General features: G+C 44.6%; 1 protein-coding gene across 1 annotated transcript; it reads right to left on the bottom strand.

Annotated features, from left to right (window-relative positions):
* Positions 1 to 1,672: 1,672 nt before the first annotated feature.
* Positions 1,673 to 6,937, bottom strand: PRSS42P (serine protease 42). Its single transcript, XM_044933769.1, is given in 5 exon segments — positions 1,673 to 4,040; positions 5,577 to 5,855; positions 6,202 to 6,358; positions 6,657 to 6,766; positions 6,768 to 6,937. Coding segments are annotated over 5 exon segments (969 nt in total). The 3' UTR covers positions 1,673 to 3,787.
* Between the last annotated feature and the right edge of the window lie 9,351 nt (positions 6,938 to 16,288).

The raw sequence follows: 16,288 nt of genomic DNA, 5'->3' as shown, positions 1-16,288 counted from the left end.
GTCACTTTCACTGTACAGTTGTAAAGGATTTGATTTAGGTCATACCTGAATGGTCTAGTGGTTTTCCCTACTTTCTTCAATTTGAGTCTGAATTTGGCAATAAGGAATTCATGATCTGAGCCACAGTCAGCTCCTGGTCTTGTTTTTGCTGACTGTAGAGAGCTTCTCCATCTTTGGCTACAAAGAATATAATCAATCTGATTTTGCTATTGACCATCTGATGATGTCCATGTGTAGAGTCATCTCTTGTGTTGTTGGAAGAGGGTGTTTGCTATGACCAATGCATTCTCTTCGCAAAACTCTGTTAGCCTTTGCCCTGCTTAATTTTGTACTCCAAAGCCAAAGTTGCCTATTACTCCAGGTATCTCTTAACTTCCTACTTTGGCATTCCAATCCCCTATGATGAAAAGGACATCTTTTTTTGGTGTTAGTTCTAGAAGGTCTTGTAGGTCTTCACAGAACTGTTCAACTTCAGCCTCTTTACAAATAATTTGGAAAACTCTGGAATTTTCTAATAAAGTTAACCATACATCTATTCTATGAACAAGCAATTCCACTCCTATGTTTATTCCCAAAAGAAGCAAAAGCATATATGCACAAAAAGTTTTGTACCTGTGTGTTTATCAGTACCTTTATTCATAATAGCCCCTAACTAGAAACATCCCAAATGTCCATCAACAAGAGAATTAATGAACTGTGAAAACTCATGTAATGGGTAACTATTTAGCAATAAAAAGGAATCAACTGATGATACACATGAGAACATGGATTAATCTCAAAAACAGTATGTGGAATTAAATGAAGGCAGTCAAAAGGTACAAACTTCCAGTTATAAGATAAATAAATTCTAGGGATGTAATGTACAACATGATTAGTATAATTAACAATATCATATGTTACATACGAAAGCTGGAAAGAGAACAAATCATAAGAGTTCTCACAAGGAAAAGTGTATTTCTATTTCTTTAATTTTGTGTTTATGAGATGATGGCTGCTCACCAAACTTAATATGGTAATCATTTCATGACATATGTAAGTCAAATCATTAGGCTGTATGCCTCAAACTTATACAGTGCTATATGTCAATTATATGTCAATAAAACTGGAAGAAAAAAAGACAAAAACAGTATGTGGAAGGCAGACCCAAAAGAACAGACTGTATGGTTCCATTAATGTGAGATACAATAACCTGCAACTCTAATGTGACAGTAAACAGAACAAAGGTTATCTCTGGGAGGGGATGATAGAAAGGAATATAAAGCAGCATCTGGATCGATGGAGATGTTCTCCATCATGATTTTGGTGATGTTAACATGGGTACGTATTTGTTAAAACTCATAAAAGAGTACACTGCAATATGTGCATTTTACTATATATAAATTATACCTCAATAAAGAAAATAATAACAGAGAAATACATTGAGATAATAGTCATTCATCAACATAAACTTCTAACCTTATCAATTTTAAATATGACTAGAGAAGGAGTGCAGAAGAATTGATGCTTTTGAACTGTGGTGTTGGAGAAGATTCCTGAGAGTCCCTTGGACTGCAAGGAGATCCACCTGATGTGAAAAGCTGATTCATTGGAAAAGACCCTGATGCTGGGAAAGATTGAGGGCAGGAGGAAAAGGGGACGACAGGGGATGAGATGGTTGGATGGCATCATCGACTCAATGGACATGGGTTTGGGTGGACTCCGGGAGTTGGTGATGGACAGGAAGGCCTGGCGTGCTGCGCTTCATGGGGTCACAAAGAGTCGGACACAACTGAGCAAATGAACTGAACTGAGAGAAGGAAGCAATGGCACATAGCAAAGTAGGAATAAAAATAATTTAGTCTAAATAATAAATGATTTTAAAAGCTTCTATTCATAACAATCCAGAAATAAAGCTATAATACCAACTGAATTAGTTAAAGTGAGATTTTTCTATGAGGAACTGAAACTGAAGGTGATGGTGGCTCAATTAAGAGAGAAGTTCATTTCTCTCTTTTGCATAAAGAGATGTGACGGCAGCTCTATACGTTCCAGAGACTCAAGTGCCTTCTGAATTTCTGTTCTATACCCTTAACATGTTCCTCATGTTCCAAGATTGCTGCTCAAGCTCTAGTCACCATGAATATACTCTAGCCAGCAAAGAAGAAAGTGACAAAGGGCTTGTTCTCTTTCTTTAAAAGGTATCTTTAATACCTTCCAAAATTCATACTCAACATCACTACTTACATTTTATTGACCAGAACTTATTACCAAACTTAAGACAGGTGGGAAGGTTGGAAATGTATTCTTTATCCTGACACCATATATGCCCAGAAGGAAGTGTCTGAAAGAAGCCATAAGACCATCAAGTTGACTTTTTTATTCACCTAACTATTCATATGCACCTTCTCCCCATATGCAAAATGCACAAGCCTCTCCTAAAAGAAGGCAAACTCAAGCTTTCATGAAAGAAATCAAGAAACAGAGAAGTGCTCTGTACAATGACAGAGAGGTAATCTGGGACCACATGGCAGTGAGGGAAACGGGCCAGTAGAAACACACCATGCATGGTGTTGGTCGCTCAGTCGTGTCCAACGCTTTGCGACCCATGGAGTGCAGCCCACCAGGCTCCACTGCCCAAGGAATTCCCCAGGCAAGAACACTGGAGTGGGTGGCCATTTCCTTCTCCAGGGGATCTTCCTGAACCAGGGATCAAACCCAGGTCTCCTGCATTGTGGCCAGATTCTTTACCGTCTGAACCACCAGTAAGCGACCCAAACTGTCCCCTCCCTGAGTCTCAGTGCTGTTCTCCATAGCCTGGCCAAGGCAGTCTGGTGCTCCAGGCTCCATATACCTAGAAGGGGAGCAACAGGATCACACAGAAAAGTGGAGTGATGTTTAGGCACAACGCCCTGACCCCTCTTTGGCTTCCAGGCTTCTCTCTCACTCCCTCCTTCCCAGATGCAGTGGCTAGCAAATTCACCTGCAAAGGTCCCTGCAGAGATGCTAATAGCTATGAGGGACACAGAAGCAGGACCCAACTGCTAAAGCCATCTGTCCACTCACATCACATCACATCACTTCACTCCAGGGCTTTAAAAGACCATGAATACTTTTCTAAGCTAAATGTGAGATAAGTTCTCTTCAGTGACCCCAGACCAGTAGAGATGCAGAACACACACACGACTCTCCAAACATTTATTGGGTTGACGTCAGAAGTCTCCACACTCTGTAATACTTCAACACAACTTGGGGTGAGCCTGGATGTGGCCACTGGAGCCCTGGGAAGGGGGTTCCAAGACTGGGTTGCCCCCGGAGGGCTTGTGTGGCAGAGGCAGATACTCACAGGTGGATCTACGCTGGGGAGCAGGGGACCTTTTCCAAACCCAGATAACTGAATCGCATGCAGACATGGCAGGGCCTCCTCGCTCTCTCCCAACAATCACCACACAGACCAGTTTGATAAAAGTGTCAGATCTAACACTGCTTCACCAGTGACGATGTCTCTTCTTTGCCAGATGTTCCCCATGATGTGGATGAAGCATCATGTCCACCTGGCAGATCGCTGTCCATCCAGCTGGGATGTTTTCACCCACTCCTTCCTGGCAAGCAGAGCACGGCCAAGGGGTAGACATGGATGAGGCAGGGAAACTTCCAGGGCTTCTTGCTGCCAGCTCTCTGTCATGTGAATCTCCACAAGATCAGTGGATACCAAATGGAATTCAGGAATTGGCACTAAAATAGGAGTGGGAGATCAGAGGCAGGGCTAGGTGTGAGACTCAGAAACAGGGGGGAGTGTGGACCAGGGTGATCACAGGGTCACCAGGAGACCCAGGGGCAACACCACACACAGCAACAGGAGGAGCACCACTGGATACAAAGAGGCAGCCTTGTTCACCACTGCATCTAGCCACTTAGCGTAGACAGCAGTTTCTGTGTAAACTCCAGGCGTATTGTTACGACCACAGCCAACGCCCCAGCTCACAATCCCTACCTGGACCCATGTGGTACTGTACCGACAGACCAGAGGGCCCCCAGAATCTCCCTGAAAAAGAGAAAGAAATCAAACTTCAGGACTGGAAGAGCACGCACATCAGGGCAGGCTGACTGCACAGCAAGACACTGAGAGACGGGCATCTGTGAGCCTTCCCCAGACATCTCCCAGGCCCAGATTTCTGTGATGATAAGAACTGAGAACTGAAAAGTCAATTGGAAAATTTTAGTATCCTCTGAAGATATTATGACTGGCATTTCCTATACTACGTGCATGTGTGCTAAGTTGCTTTAGTCATGTCCAGCTCTTCGAGCCCGCCAGGCTCCTCTGTCCATGAGACTCTCCAGGCAAGAATACTGGGGTGGGTTGCCATGCTTTCCTCCAAGGGATCTTCCTAACCCAGGAATCGAACTCAGGTCTCCTGCAGCTGCTGCACTGCACACAGATTCTCTACCACTGAGCCACCAGGGAAGCCCTCCTACACTACAGTGGTTGTTAAACACTTCAAATACGACCCCTGCACTGAGCCCCTTAATCCGTACACCTAGCCTAAGTTTCTCTAGAGCTCCTGACCATACAGCCAGCTGACTCCATATATTAAGCTACACTCTCAAGACATCCCACATACTCATCCCAGCTCATGCAAACACTGCACATCCTTTTCCAAAACTGCTCTGGTGCCCCCCACCAACCAGCTCAGTCAGAAACTCAGAGTCCTCTTCAAGCTCTCCCTCACTCCCATCTTCAAGTGCAATCGGTTACCAAGAACTGATGACAATGTGCTTCAGATCCCCTCCACCCCTCCATGAGCCCAGGTCCTGCCTGGGGCTCAGCACCATTGCCCACATGGAGAAAACAAACTCCCAGCCTACAGGCCTGCCTGGACAGGACCAAGAAGCGCAGCACAGCACTGCAGGCCACACAGATCAGGACAGGAAGAGGCAAGCCTGACCATTGTGAGAAATGATAACCAAGCATCTGCCACTCTGCGTATCAATAGTAATCATGAAAGGCATCGCATATATCAGCAAAGTGCCTTTACTTTAAAGCAGAATCACAGATGCTCAGACAAGGAACACCCAAAAGCACCAATCCAGGCTCTTTCCAGAGGTAAGAGGCCCTATAGCCTCAGCAACAGGGGTCTTCTGGCTCTGCCAAGATGCCCAAGGACAGGAAGTTCCCTACGCACCAAGGCAAGTACTTCCAGCAACAGACAGCTCTGACTGGCAGACAACTCATCACACCCTGAAGAGTTAACCCTGGAGAGAACTCCAGAGCATCCGGTTCTATCCCCAAGGAACCTAAAAATACCCCCAACCCAGTCAGGCACACTTCCCCACAAATCTGCAGGAGACTTCGCCCATGTATTTTTTCTTCAGAGGACAGCTCCGGTTCCCAGGACTGGTGCCTTTCATAAATGGCTGGCATCAAATATTTGTGTTGCAACAAAAGATCTCAATCAATTTCTGGGCTCCAGCCATTTGGGAACCATTAACCTGGCTGCCCCCTTACCCACCCACCAGGTGGTAGCCTCTCCCACTCCACCACTTTAGTGCTGTTGCTTACTCCAGGGATAAGGCTGCCCCCCTCTACCCAAGGTTACTACCTCCTCCCCGTCTCACCAAATTTTTGCTTCCTTCCCCATCCGGTCACCCAGCACCTGGTCCCAGCTTGCACGCGGAAAGTCTTCTCAGGGATGCATATAGGTTGGATAACGCCAGTGAAATTTACAGGGTAGCGGAGCCAGAGAAGAGCAAGGTCATTTTTAACGGCTCCACTTGCTGAGAACTGAGGGTGAACGACCACGTGACTGACAGGGACCACCAACCCTAATAATGTACCCTGGAGTTTCCGATCTCCCATCATTACACTGTACTGGTAATGGCTGTGGGAAGAGGACACGTCCCCCATAGAGACCCTGGGAAGCATCCTTTGTGCCTTTCCACACACATCAGCTGTTTACCAATCTGGCCCCAACCTCCCTCACCACTCTCTCCATGCCCCTATCCCGAAAAACCCCTCCTAACGACTCTCAAAATGGATTTGCTACAACTGGATTTGATCATCAAATTAGCATTCCTGGTAACAAGACTACCAAAATGCAGAATCTCTCCCATTTTGATTGTGCGGGCTTTGGTTTGGTTTGGGTTTTCTATCAACTTGCAGGGCAATAGAAACTAAAGGGTGTCTGAGGAGGGCAGGACTCTGGCATCTCCACTGTCATTACTCACCTTAAAATACAGTGGCCTGCAGTCAGCACCCACCTCTCTGTGACGAGGGAAGCTCCGCACACATGTCTGTTACGGACCCTCAGGCTCACCTGCCAGGGCCACTTCCCTTCCTCGCTGTCGTGTCCTCCCAAGATTTTCAGGAACACTTGGCCGCACGCTGGGGTGAGGACAGGGTGGCAAGGAGAACCTCTGAGAAACAGGCCCTGACTCCCGGGAGCCTCCGACACAGCCTAGAAGGTCATGTCCTCCTAGGCTCCAGGGCAGCGCTTCCAAACCCGCAGGCCTTGGATCCGCACACGAGGCTCACCACCGCTCCCCCGCCCCGCCCCGCCCCGCCTTGGGTTCCACAGCAGGGCTGCGCTGATTCAGACCCCAATCCTCCCAAGCTCCTGGGGAGCAGCAGCTCCCACCCTGGCGCCTCAGCCCGCCCCTCCGGGCGTCCAACACTGAGTCACCTAAGCTAAACTCCACCAACTTGGGGACTTCAGGAGCGCCTCTGGGGGGTGGCTGGGCCACCTTGCGGTTCTTCGCGCCGCCTCCCGAGGGAGCTGGAGGAGGCAAGGATAGCCGACCCATCCTCCGAGGCCTCCGTGAGCCAGGGTTGAAGGAGCAGAAGCCAGACCAGAAGGGGACGCCATGGGCTCCGCGATAGCCTCTGCGCTCTGCGGCGCCCCCTCGCGGCCGGCAGCTGAGTAGCAGCATGGGGACCACGGCGCATCTCGCCGCTGCAAGCCATCCTGAGAGCGCAGTCGCGCTCTCGCTCTCAGATCCTCATCCAAGACAGTCTCCACCCAGAAATCAGCCCAAGACCGAAGGGTTAGAGTCCATCTGAGGAGACTGTCCTTGCTAGGGGCCTGCCAATTTAATGTTTTTGAATTGTGGTGCTGGAGAAGACTCTTGAGAGTCCCTTGGACAACAAGGAGATCAAACCAGTCAACTCTAAGGGAAATCAACACTGAATACTCATTGGAAGGGCTGCTGCTGAAGCTGAAGCTCCAATATTTTGGCCACCTGATGCAAACAACTGACTCACTGGAAAAGACCCTGATGCTGGGAAAGACTGAAGACAAAAGGAGAGGAGGGCAACAGAGGATGGGTGGTTGGATGGTATCACCTATTCAAGGGACATGAACTTGGGCGAACTCTGGGAGACAGTGAGGGAGAGAGGCCCGGCATGCTGTAGTCCATGGGGTCGCAAAGAGTTGGACATCACTTAGCAAGTGAACAACAACAACAATTTAAAGGCAGGTGCTTCCTGACACCCCTGCCCTTCTTGGTGTGGTACCTGACCTGGAGCTGGTGAGGATGGGCAATCTAGGAATTTGCTGAGGAGCCTTAATTCTCTATAATAGTTCCTCAAGGCAAGGCTCATTCACCAGACCTAGACTTGGAGGTAGGGGGACTGCAGATGAAGTGGGCTGGACAAAGGACCTGGCTGCCATGCTTTTTCCATCATGAGGATGGATACCTTTTAAAATGAGCCTCCACAAAGATACCTGTGGGTCAATCCATTCGTATTAGCTCTATGTCCCTGATATCTATTTGTCTTTGTTGCTTAAATGCTTCTACCAGGCCTCTGCCTCTCTGGGTTTCATTATTCCTGTTGAAGTCAGGAGGAAAACAACAATACTAATGTTTGAGTTTCAGTACTTCCCACTTTTCCCCAGCCAAAAGAGGATTGCCAGTTACAATGTTTTTGAGGATGTGGGTGTTCCTCTCACAATTTATTTTCAGTGTCTTGTTGAGGGGGTTATTATCTAAATTCCTCTTTCTCTGCATTGCTCTCTACATTAAGCCAGGAAATTTCTGGCATATCAACTTCCTTTTGTACAGTCCACTACTGCATTCAGGTTTAAGACAACCCAATAAACAGGTATCCATAGAAGCATTCCTACTTGCCTGAACCACCAAACTGAATTCCAAATTTCTAGCAAGTGCACTCTTCATAAATTTGGTCCCAACCCTACCCAATCAAGAATCCCTCGAATCCAGTCGTATCCATATACCCCTTGTTTGTTCCCATGTAGATCAGCAAAATCTTCTTCCAGCCTAGCGTTTCTCATGATGTACTCTGCATATAATTTAAATAAGCAGGGCAACAATATACAGTCTTGACGTACTCCTTTTCCTATTTGGAACCAGTCTGTTGTTCCATGTCCAGTTACAACTGTTGCTTCCCGACCTGCATACAGGTTTCTCAAGAGGCAGGTCAGGTGGTCTGGTATTCCCATCTCTTTCAGAATTTCCCACAGTTTATTGTGATTCAAACAGTCAAAGGCTTTGGCATAGTCAATAAAGCAGAAATAGATGTTTTTCTGGAACTCTCTTGCTTTTTCCATGATCCAGCAGATGTTGGCAATTTGACCTCTGGTTCCTCTGCCTTTTCTAAAACCAGCTGGAACATCTGGAAGTTCAAGGTTCACGTACTGCTGAAGCCTGGCTTGGAGAATTTTAAGCATTACTTTAGTAGCGTGTGAGATGAGTGCAATTGTGAGGTAGTTTGAGCATTCTTTGGCATTGCCTTTCTTTGGGATTGGAATGAAAACTGACCTTTTCCAGTCCTGTGCCCACTGCTGAGTTTTCCAAATTTGCTGGCATATTGAGTGCAGCACTTTTACAGCATCATCTTTCAAGATCTGAAATAGCTCAACTGGAATTCCATCACCTCCACTAGCTTTGTTCGTAGTGATGCTTCCTAAGGCCCACTTGACTTCACATTCCAGGATGTCTGGCTCTAGATGAGTGATCACACCATCATGATTATCTGGGTCATGAAGATCTTTTGTGTACAGTTCTTCTGTGTATTCTTGCCACCTCTTCTTAATATCTTCTGCTTCTGTTAGGTCCATACCATTTCTGTCCTTTATCAAGCCCATCTTTGCATGAAATGTTCCCTTGGTATCTCTAGTTTTCTTGAAGAGATCTCTAGTCTTTCCTATTCTGTTGTTTCCCTCTATTTCTTTGCATTGATCGCTGAGGAAGGCTTTCTTCTCTTGCTATTCTTTGGAACTCTGCATTCAGATGCTTATATCTTTCCTTTTCTCCTTTGCTTTTCGCTTCTCTTCTTTTCACAGCTATTTTTAAGGCCTCCTCAGACAGCCATTTTGCTTTTTTGCATTTCTTTTCCATGGAGATGGTCTTGATCCCTGTCTCCTGTACAATGTCACAAACCTCCGTCCATAGTTCATCAGGCACTCTAGCTATCAGATCTAGTCCCTTAAATCTATTTCTCACTTCCACTGTATAATCATAAGGGATTTGATTTAGGTCATACCTGAATGGTCTAGTGGTTTTCCCTACTTTCTTCAATTTAAGTCTGAATTTGCCAATAAGGAGTTCATAATCTGAGCCACAGTCAGCTCCTGGTCTTGTTTTTGTTGACTGTATAGAGCTTCTCCATCTTTGGCTGCAAAGAATATAATCAATCTGATTTCAGCATTGACCATCTGGTGATGTCCATGTGTAGAGTTTTCTCTTGTGTTGTTCGAAGAGGGTGTTTGCTATGACCAGTGCATTTTCTTGGCAAAACTCTATTAGTCTTTGCCCTGCTTTATTCCATATTCCAAGGCCAAATTTGCCTGTTACTCCAAGTGTTTCTTGACTTCCTACTTTTGCATTCCAGTCCCCTATAATGAAAAGGACATCTTTTTTGGGTGTTAGTTCTAAAAGGTCCTGTAGGTCTTCACAGAACCATTCAACTTCAGCTTCTTCAGTGTTACTGGTTGGGGCACAGAGTTGGATTACTGTGATATTGAATGGTTTGCCTTGGAAACGAACAGAGATCATTCTGTCGTTTTTGAGATTGCATCCAAGTACTGCATTTCGGACTCTTTTGTTGACCATGATGGCAGAGAACTGGTGTGCCCTTTTTATGTAATTTACTCACATGAGGTCATTACGGTGTCTGTAAGGCAGAGAGACCAGCCTTATGAAATGGGAGGAGGTGCTGTTTCTGTTAGCAAGAGAGGTTCAATGTGGCTGGGGGTCAGGGTGTTCTAAATCTATCCAAATGTATACCCCCTTGTAAATTTTCAGAGTCTCACTCCCAAATCTATGGCCTAACTTTTTCATAAGAGTGCTGATGAATCTCTTAATTCACTTGATGTTGAAATTCAGCAAACCCAAAAATCATGAGCCCTAAACCCCGTGCTCCACAAGAAGCCACTGCACTGAGAAGCCCACTCGGCACAACTGGAGAAAGCCCATGTGCAGCGATGAAGATGCAGTGCAACCAAAGCTAAATTAATTAATTTTAAGACAGAAAAACCAATTGTAAATTTTCTATTAATGGTGAACTACAATGATATTTTATGTGTTTCATCGTTTTGTTGGGTTTTTTTTTTTTTTTTTTTTTTTTGCCACATGGCATATGGAATCTTACCTAACTTCCCCAACTAAGGATCAAACTCGCCCCCCTGTATTGGAAGTGCAGAGTCTTAACCACTGGACCACCAAGGAAGTCCCTACACATTTCATGTTTAAGAGCATTTCAGGTGGGGAAGTGTCACCAAATGCTGCTATTAACCCATGAACATATGGCTTGAAGCAAAAAAATCTTCACTTGAAAGGTATTTGTTGAGTTCTTTTGGATTCTTCTCCAGTCATTTGCCTTTTATCCTGTCATTACATTGCAAATTAATACTTCATTGAAGTTTAGGTGGAAGCCACTCAACCACCATGTTAAGTAGATTTTTGAAATATGTAAATCTCCTTTGCGCTGACATTGAGGTACAAAAACTGCCTCTGGAACAGTAACAGAAAGCTCAGAAAATATGTCTACTGCAAATGTGCGTGGAAATGCCTGTCTTATATCTTGTTTTAGCTTTGGACAGCACAGGGAGTTTATAAAGTAGCTAGATACAACTTGTGATTCAAAAAATGTTACTTATCATCAAAGTGATTTACCATAATACAGATAATAATGGGTTTCCCAGGTGGCGCAATGGTAAAGAATGCACCTGCCAATGCAGGAGACAGGAAACACGGGCTCAATCCCTTGGTCGGGAAGGTCCCCTGGAGTAGGAAATGGCAGCCCACTCCAGTATTCTTCCCTGGAAAAGTCCATGGACAGAGAACCCTGGTGAGCTACCGTCCATAGGGTCGCAAAGAACTGTACACAACTGAGCAACAGCACACACACACACACAGATAACGACACAAAATTAATCGAGGATTGGGAAACACTGTCACAAGGTACTTGCACTACCTGAAAAACTAATTCCATTATTTGAAAGAAGAGGACTCATCTAAAGATATCCACTGTAAACTCAAGGGAAACTAAAAAAGGTAAATACTATACGTAGGACAACAGTGGGCCTTCCCTGATGGCTCAGAGGTAAAAATCTGCCTGCAATGCAGGGAACACGGATTTGATACATGTTCCAGAAGATTCCCTAGAGGAGGAAATGGCAACCCACTCAGGATTCTTGCCTGAAAAATTCCATGGACAGAGGAGCCTGACTGGCTACAGTCCATGGGGTTGGAAAGAAGCGGACACGACTGAGTGATTGAGCAGAGCATGAAGACAATAGTGAGGGAAAAACAGAATCACAAAAAAGACTCCATCGATGTAAAGAGAAGGGGAAAGAGGAAAAGAGAAAGAAGAGACAGGAGAAATAGAAAAAACAAGCAAGCTGGTAGATTTTAATCCAACAATAACAGTACTTACACCAAAGGTAAATGAATCTATTAGATTAAATTAGTAGTTTTATTAATTCATGTTCATGTCATATTATATGAATTAAGATAGACTGTCGAGATTTTTTTTTTAAAGCACAACTATTTATCCACATTAAATATAAACAGGTTATAGGGGAAAGTATAGAATATAATACATAATGCAAATACGAATCGAAAGAAGAAATGGCTAGATTACTATCAGGTAAAGTCAACATCAGAACAAAGAATATTGTCAGGGATAAATAAAGACATTAATTGCATAGTGATAAAATCTAAATATGTTAGGATCCTAAATGGAGCTAGTAACAAATCTTCAAAATTTACAGAGCAAGGGCAAAAAAAAAAAGACATTATGACCACAATTAGAATTTGGAACTTTAACATGTCTTTCATAATTGATAGAAAAAGTATACAGAGAATTAGTAGGCATATATAAGATCTGCAAAACACTATCAGTGAATTAGACCTAATTGACATTTATAGAATACTCTATCCTAACAACAACAGAATATACCTTTTTTTGAGTGCACATGTAGCATACACCAAAATACAGCATATTATGGGCCATTAAACAAATGGCAGCAAATTCAAAAGAATTAAAATTGTACAAAATATGTCTTCAGATTATAACAGTATTAAGCTAGAAACCAATAATATAAAAATATCTAGAAAATTGCAAAATGTTTAGACAGATATTAAAACTTTAATTTTGTACTTCCAGAATGGCTGCATGAGGAACTTGATTGATTCTCTCTTTAGAGAGCAAGCTATTTATAGCTGGTGAAAATTATTTAAAAAATAACTATTTAAGTTCTCTGGAAATTGGCCTGAGAGGACACAGAAAATTGAGAAATAGTTATGCAAGAAAATCTAAAAAATCTTGGTGAGAACGAAGAGTTCTTGGCAAGAGTCTGTGGTATGTGAGCCATGACCGGCTCCTATCCCCACTCCTTAGCTTCATATTATGGAAGTCTGCTCTGGGCAAGTGGCCAAGTCAACCGGGTCTCCCTCTCTCCCAACTATGGTTTCACTCAGAAGTAGATAGCTTTGTCTTTCACTCTCCCAAGACCAACTGCAGAAGCTCTATTCTAGCAAGCACGACTAAGAGAACCTTCCTTCCCTCACTTAATTCCTGCTCAGAGCAGAGGCTCTAGTCCAGGCAGAGCAGGCTAAGAATCCCAGTGGCCCCCTCCCAGTTCCCTCCCAGAGCAGCGATTCCAAGCTGGAGCAAGGGAGATACCATCTCACTCTCCAGTGCCCACTCCTGAAACAGGAGTTTCACTCCAAGAGAAGCAGGCTGCCATCCACTTCCCTAGCTCTGCTGCAATAACTCAAACATCCTGCCCAGGAGAATAGGCTCTGTGACTCTGGTTGAAATAACTGAATTTATTATCTGGAACAGAGGGTGGAGAAACTCATGCCTAATGGAGTTGTTAAGAACAAAAGAGATCTTCCTGGTGAGCATTAAGAGAGCGGCAGTAGCTCCATGATGCTAGTGACAGATTAACAGCAGATTAACCAGAAGTTGAAAAGAGAAAACCAGTGAAAAAGGTGGCCAAGAAGAGTTCTGGAAGCACACTCATCTCCGGTGGGGGGGGGGGGGGTGGGGGGGGGTCTAAAACACTGCGCATGTGCTAGGCTACGCCAACTCAGGAACAATAAGAGCAGGAAGTAGGGGTTTCCCTGGTGTCTCAGTGGTAAAGAATCCGCCTGCCAATGCAGGAGACACAGGTTCGATCCCTGATCTGGGAAGATCCCACAGGCTGCGAAGCAACTAAGCCCCTGCGCCACAACTACTGAGTTTGTGCTCTAGAGCCGGGAAGCCGCAATTACTGAGCCCATGCACCCTAGAGCCCATACTCCTCAACAAGAGAAGCCACCGCAATGAGAAGCCCAAGCCCCACAACTAAAGAGTAGCGCCGCCTTGCGGCAACTAGGGAAAACTTCGTGCAGCAACTAAGACCTGCGGCTGCTGCTGCTGCTAAGTCGCTTCAGTCGTGTCCAACTCTATACAACCCCATAGACGGCAGCCCACCAGGCTCCCCCGTCCCTGGGATTCTCCAGGCAAGAACACTGGAGTGGGTTGCCATTCCCTTCTCCAATGCATGAAAGAGAAAAGTGAAAGTGAAGTCGCTCAGTCGTGTCTGACTCCTAGCGACCCAATGGACTGCAGCCCACCAGGCTCCTCTGTCCATGGGACTTTCCAGGCAAGAGTACTGGAGTGGGGTGCCATTGCCTTCTCCAACTAAGACCTAGAACAGCCAAAATAATAAATAAAATGATAAAAAAAACACATAAGGGCACGAAGTAGAGCAAATATAAATGTGCTTCCCAAACCAAACACAGATCTATCAGCAGAGGGCAGAACCCTTGCTAGTTCAACGGATCAAAGCACAGCCTCTGACCAAATATTGCCTGCACAATGAGCTTTTCTGACCCAGAGGCAACTCCTAAAAAGCCCAGCTTAAAAATAAAATCACACTCATCCATAGTTGGCTGAGAGGCAGTGCACATACCAAAGGCTGTATCTTTTAGGAATGAATGGACAGGGAATTTCCAAGTTTCTAGTCATCAGATGAACATGTGGGGGAAAAGTAAATTCCCTAAACGGTGAAAATAGTCTCCAAGACATGCACACATTTCCAAAGGTAAACAGTGAAAATAAAACTAACCAAAGGGGCTTATACACAACCAGTGACCAATAAGAGGCTTATGCTGATCCATGAGTTAACACTAGGAAGCCAGGCTACAAAATAAAAATAAGGAAAAAAAAAAAAAAAACATGAGCAGGGGTATCAGAGGCTGCAAACTGAGAGGGAAAGAGACTTCACAAAATTATCTCACACAAATACTAAACAAACAGACAAATGATCACAATCCAGGGTAACCAGGGTAAACAAATGATCACAATCAGTATCCAGGTTTGTACTACATTATCTGTGATGTCTGCTATTCAATGAAAAAATTACAAAACATACAAAGGGATGAAATAAAATTTTAAACATAAACTTCTTTCTCTGCCTGTTTGAGCCACTACCCCCTCATCTTTAGTGTGCACTGTGTATCTGCATCATATAACTAAATCCATTTAGAAGACACGGGAATGCCTACTCACCAAAACAAAAGCAATTTCCTCCTGCCACCAGAAGGTAACTCCTTAGGAGATAACATTCCTTTCTCAATCCTGTAAGAGGTTGCAGTAACCCTCTAACCTTACTGGACTACGTAAATTGTAAATACGTGACTCTGATGCATAAACCTTTGTCTCAAATCTTCTATAACTGTGCAATGACCTCTAAGAGGCAGAACAATACAATCCAGAGAACTTTCTGAAAGACTGTCTCCTGGATTATAATCCTCAAGTTGGCTTAAACAAAAGTTTCCATTTCTTTCTTAGACTGACTGATTAATTTTTTTTTCAACAAAAGATACACGAAAGTTTAACCAATACATAGGAAAACAAGCAGATAACAGAAACTATCTTTTAGGGACCCCATGTGTTGAACATAGTAGACAAAGGCTTCAAAATAGTTATTTTAAATATGTTCAGAGAAGAAAAACAAAATAAGCATGCATACACATACATACATACATGTCATCTCAACTGAGGCAAGAACATTCCTTTCTTTGGATTCCCTGGTGGCTCAGACAGTGAAGTGTCTCCCCGCAATGCGGGAGACCCGGGTTCGATCCCCAGGTCGGGAAGATCCCCTGGAGAACGAAATGGTAACCCACTCCAGTACTCTTGCCTAGAAAATTCTATGGATGGAGGATCCTAGTGGGCTACAGTCCATGGGGTTGCAAAGAGTCTGACACGACTGAGCGACTTCACTTTCACTTTTCAATACTCTTTCATGATCAAAAAAAAAAGGAGTAAACTAAGAATAGGAAGAAACCTCCTCAATATGATGAAGGCCATATATGAAAAAGCCACAATGAGGGGCTTTCCTGGTGGCTCAGTGGTAAAGAATTCGCCTACCAATGCAGGAGACATAGGTTCAACCCCTGGTCCAGGAAGATCCCACATGCTGCGGAGCAACTAAGCGTGTGTGACACGACTGCGGAGCCTGTGCTCTGGGCCCAGGAGTCACAACTACTGAGCCCGTGTGCCGCAGCTACTGAAGCGCACGTGCCTAGAGCCTGTGCCCCACAACAGGAGAAGCCACCTCAATGAGAAGCCCGAGCACTGCAACTGGAGAGGAGCCCCACTCACTGCAACCAGAGAAAGCCCGCGCAGCAGTGAAGACCCAGCCCAGCCAGAAATAAGACAAATACATAAAATTATATACAAAAAAGAAAAACCCACTATGAACACCATACTTAATGGCAAAAGACCTAAAGCTTTTCCCCTAAGATCAGGAACCAGACAACGATTCCCACTTCCACCACTTCTATTCAACATAGTATT

Source organism: Bubalus bubalis, chromosome 21 (genome assembly GCF_019923935.1).
Source record: "Bubalus bubalis isolate 160015118507 breed Murrah chromosome 21, NDDB_SH_1, whole genome shotgun sequence".
Classification (NCBI taxonomy): Eukaryota; Metazoa; Chordata; class Mammalia; order Artiodactyla; family Bovidae; genus Bubalus; species Bubalus bubalis.
The sequence above is the reverse complement of the archived record's forward strand: the minus strand, read 5'-3'. Positions and strand labels throughout refer to the sequence as shown.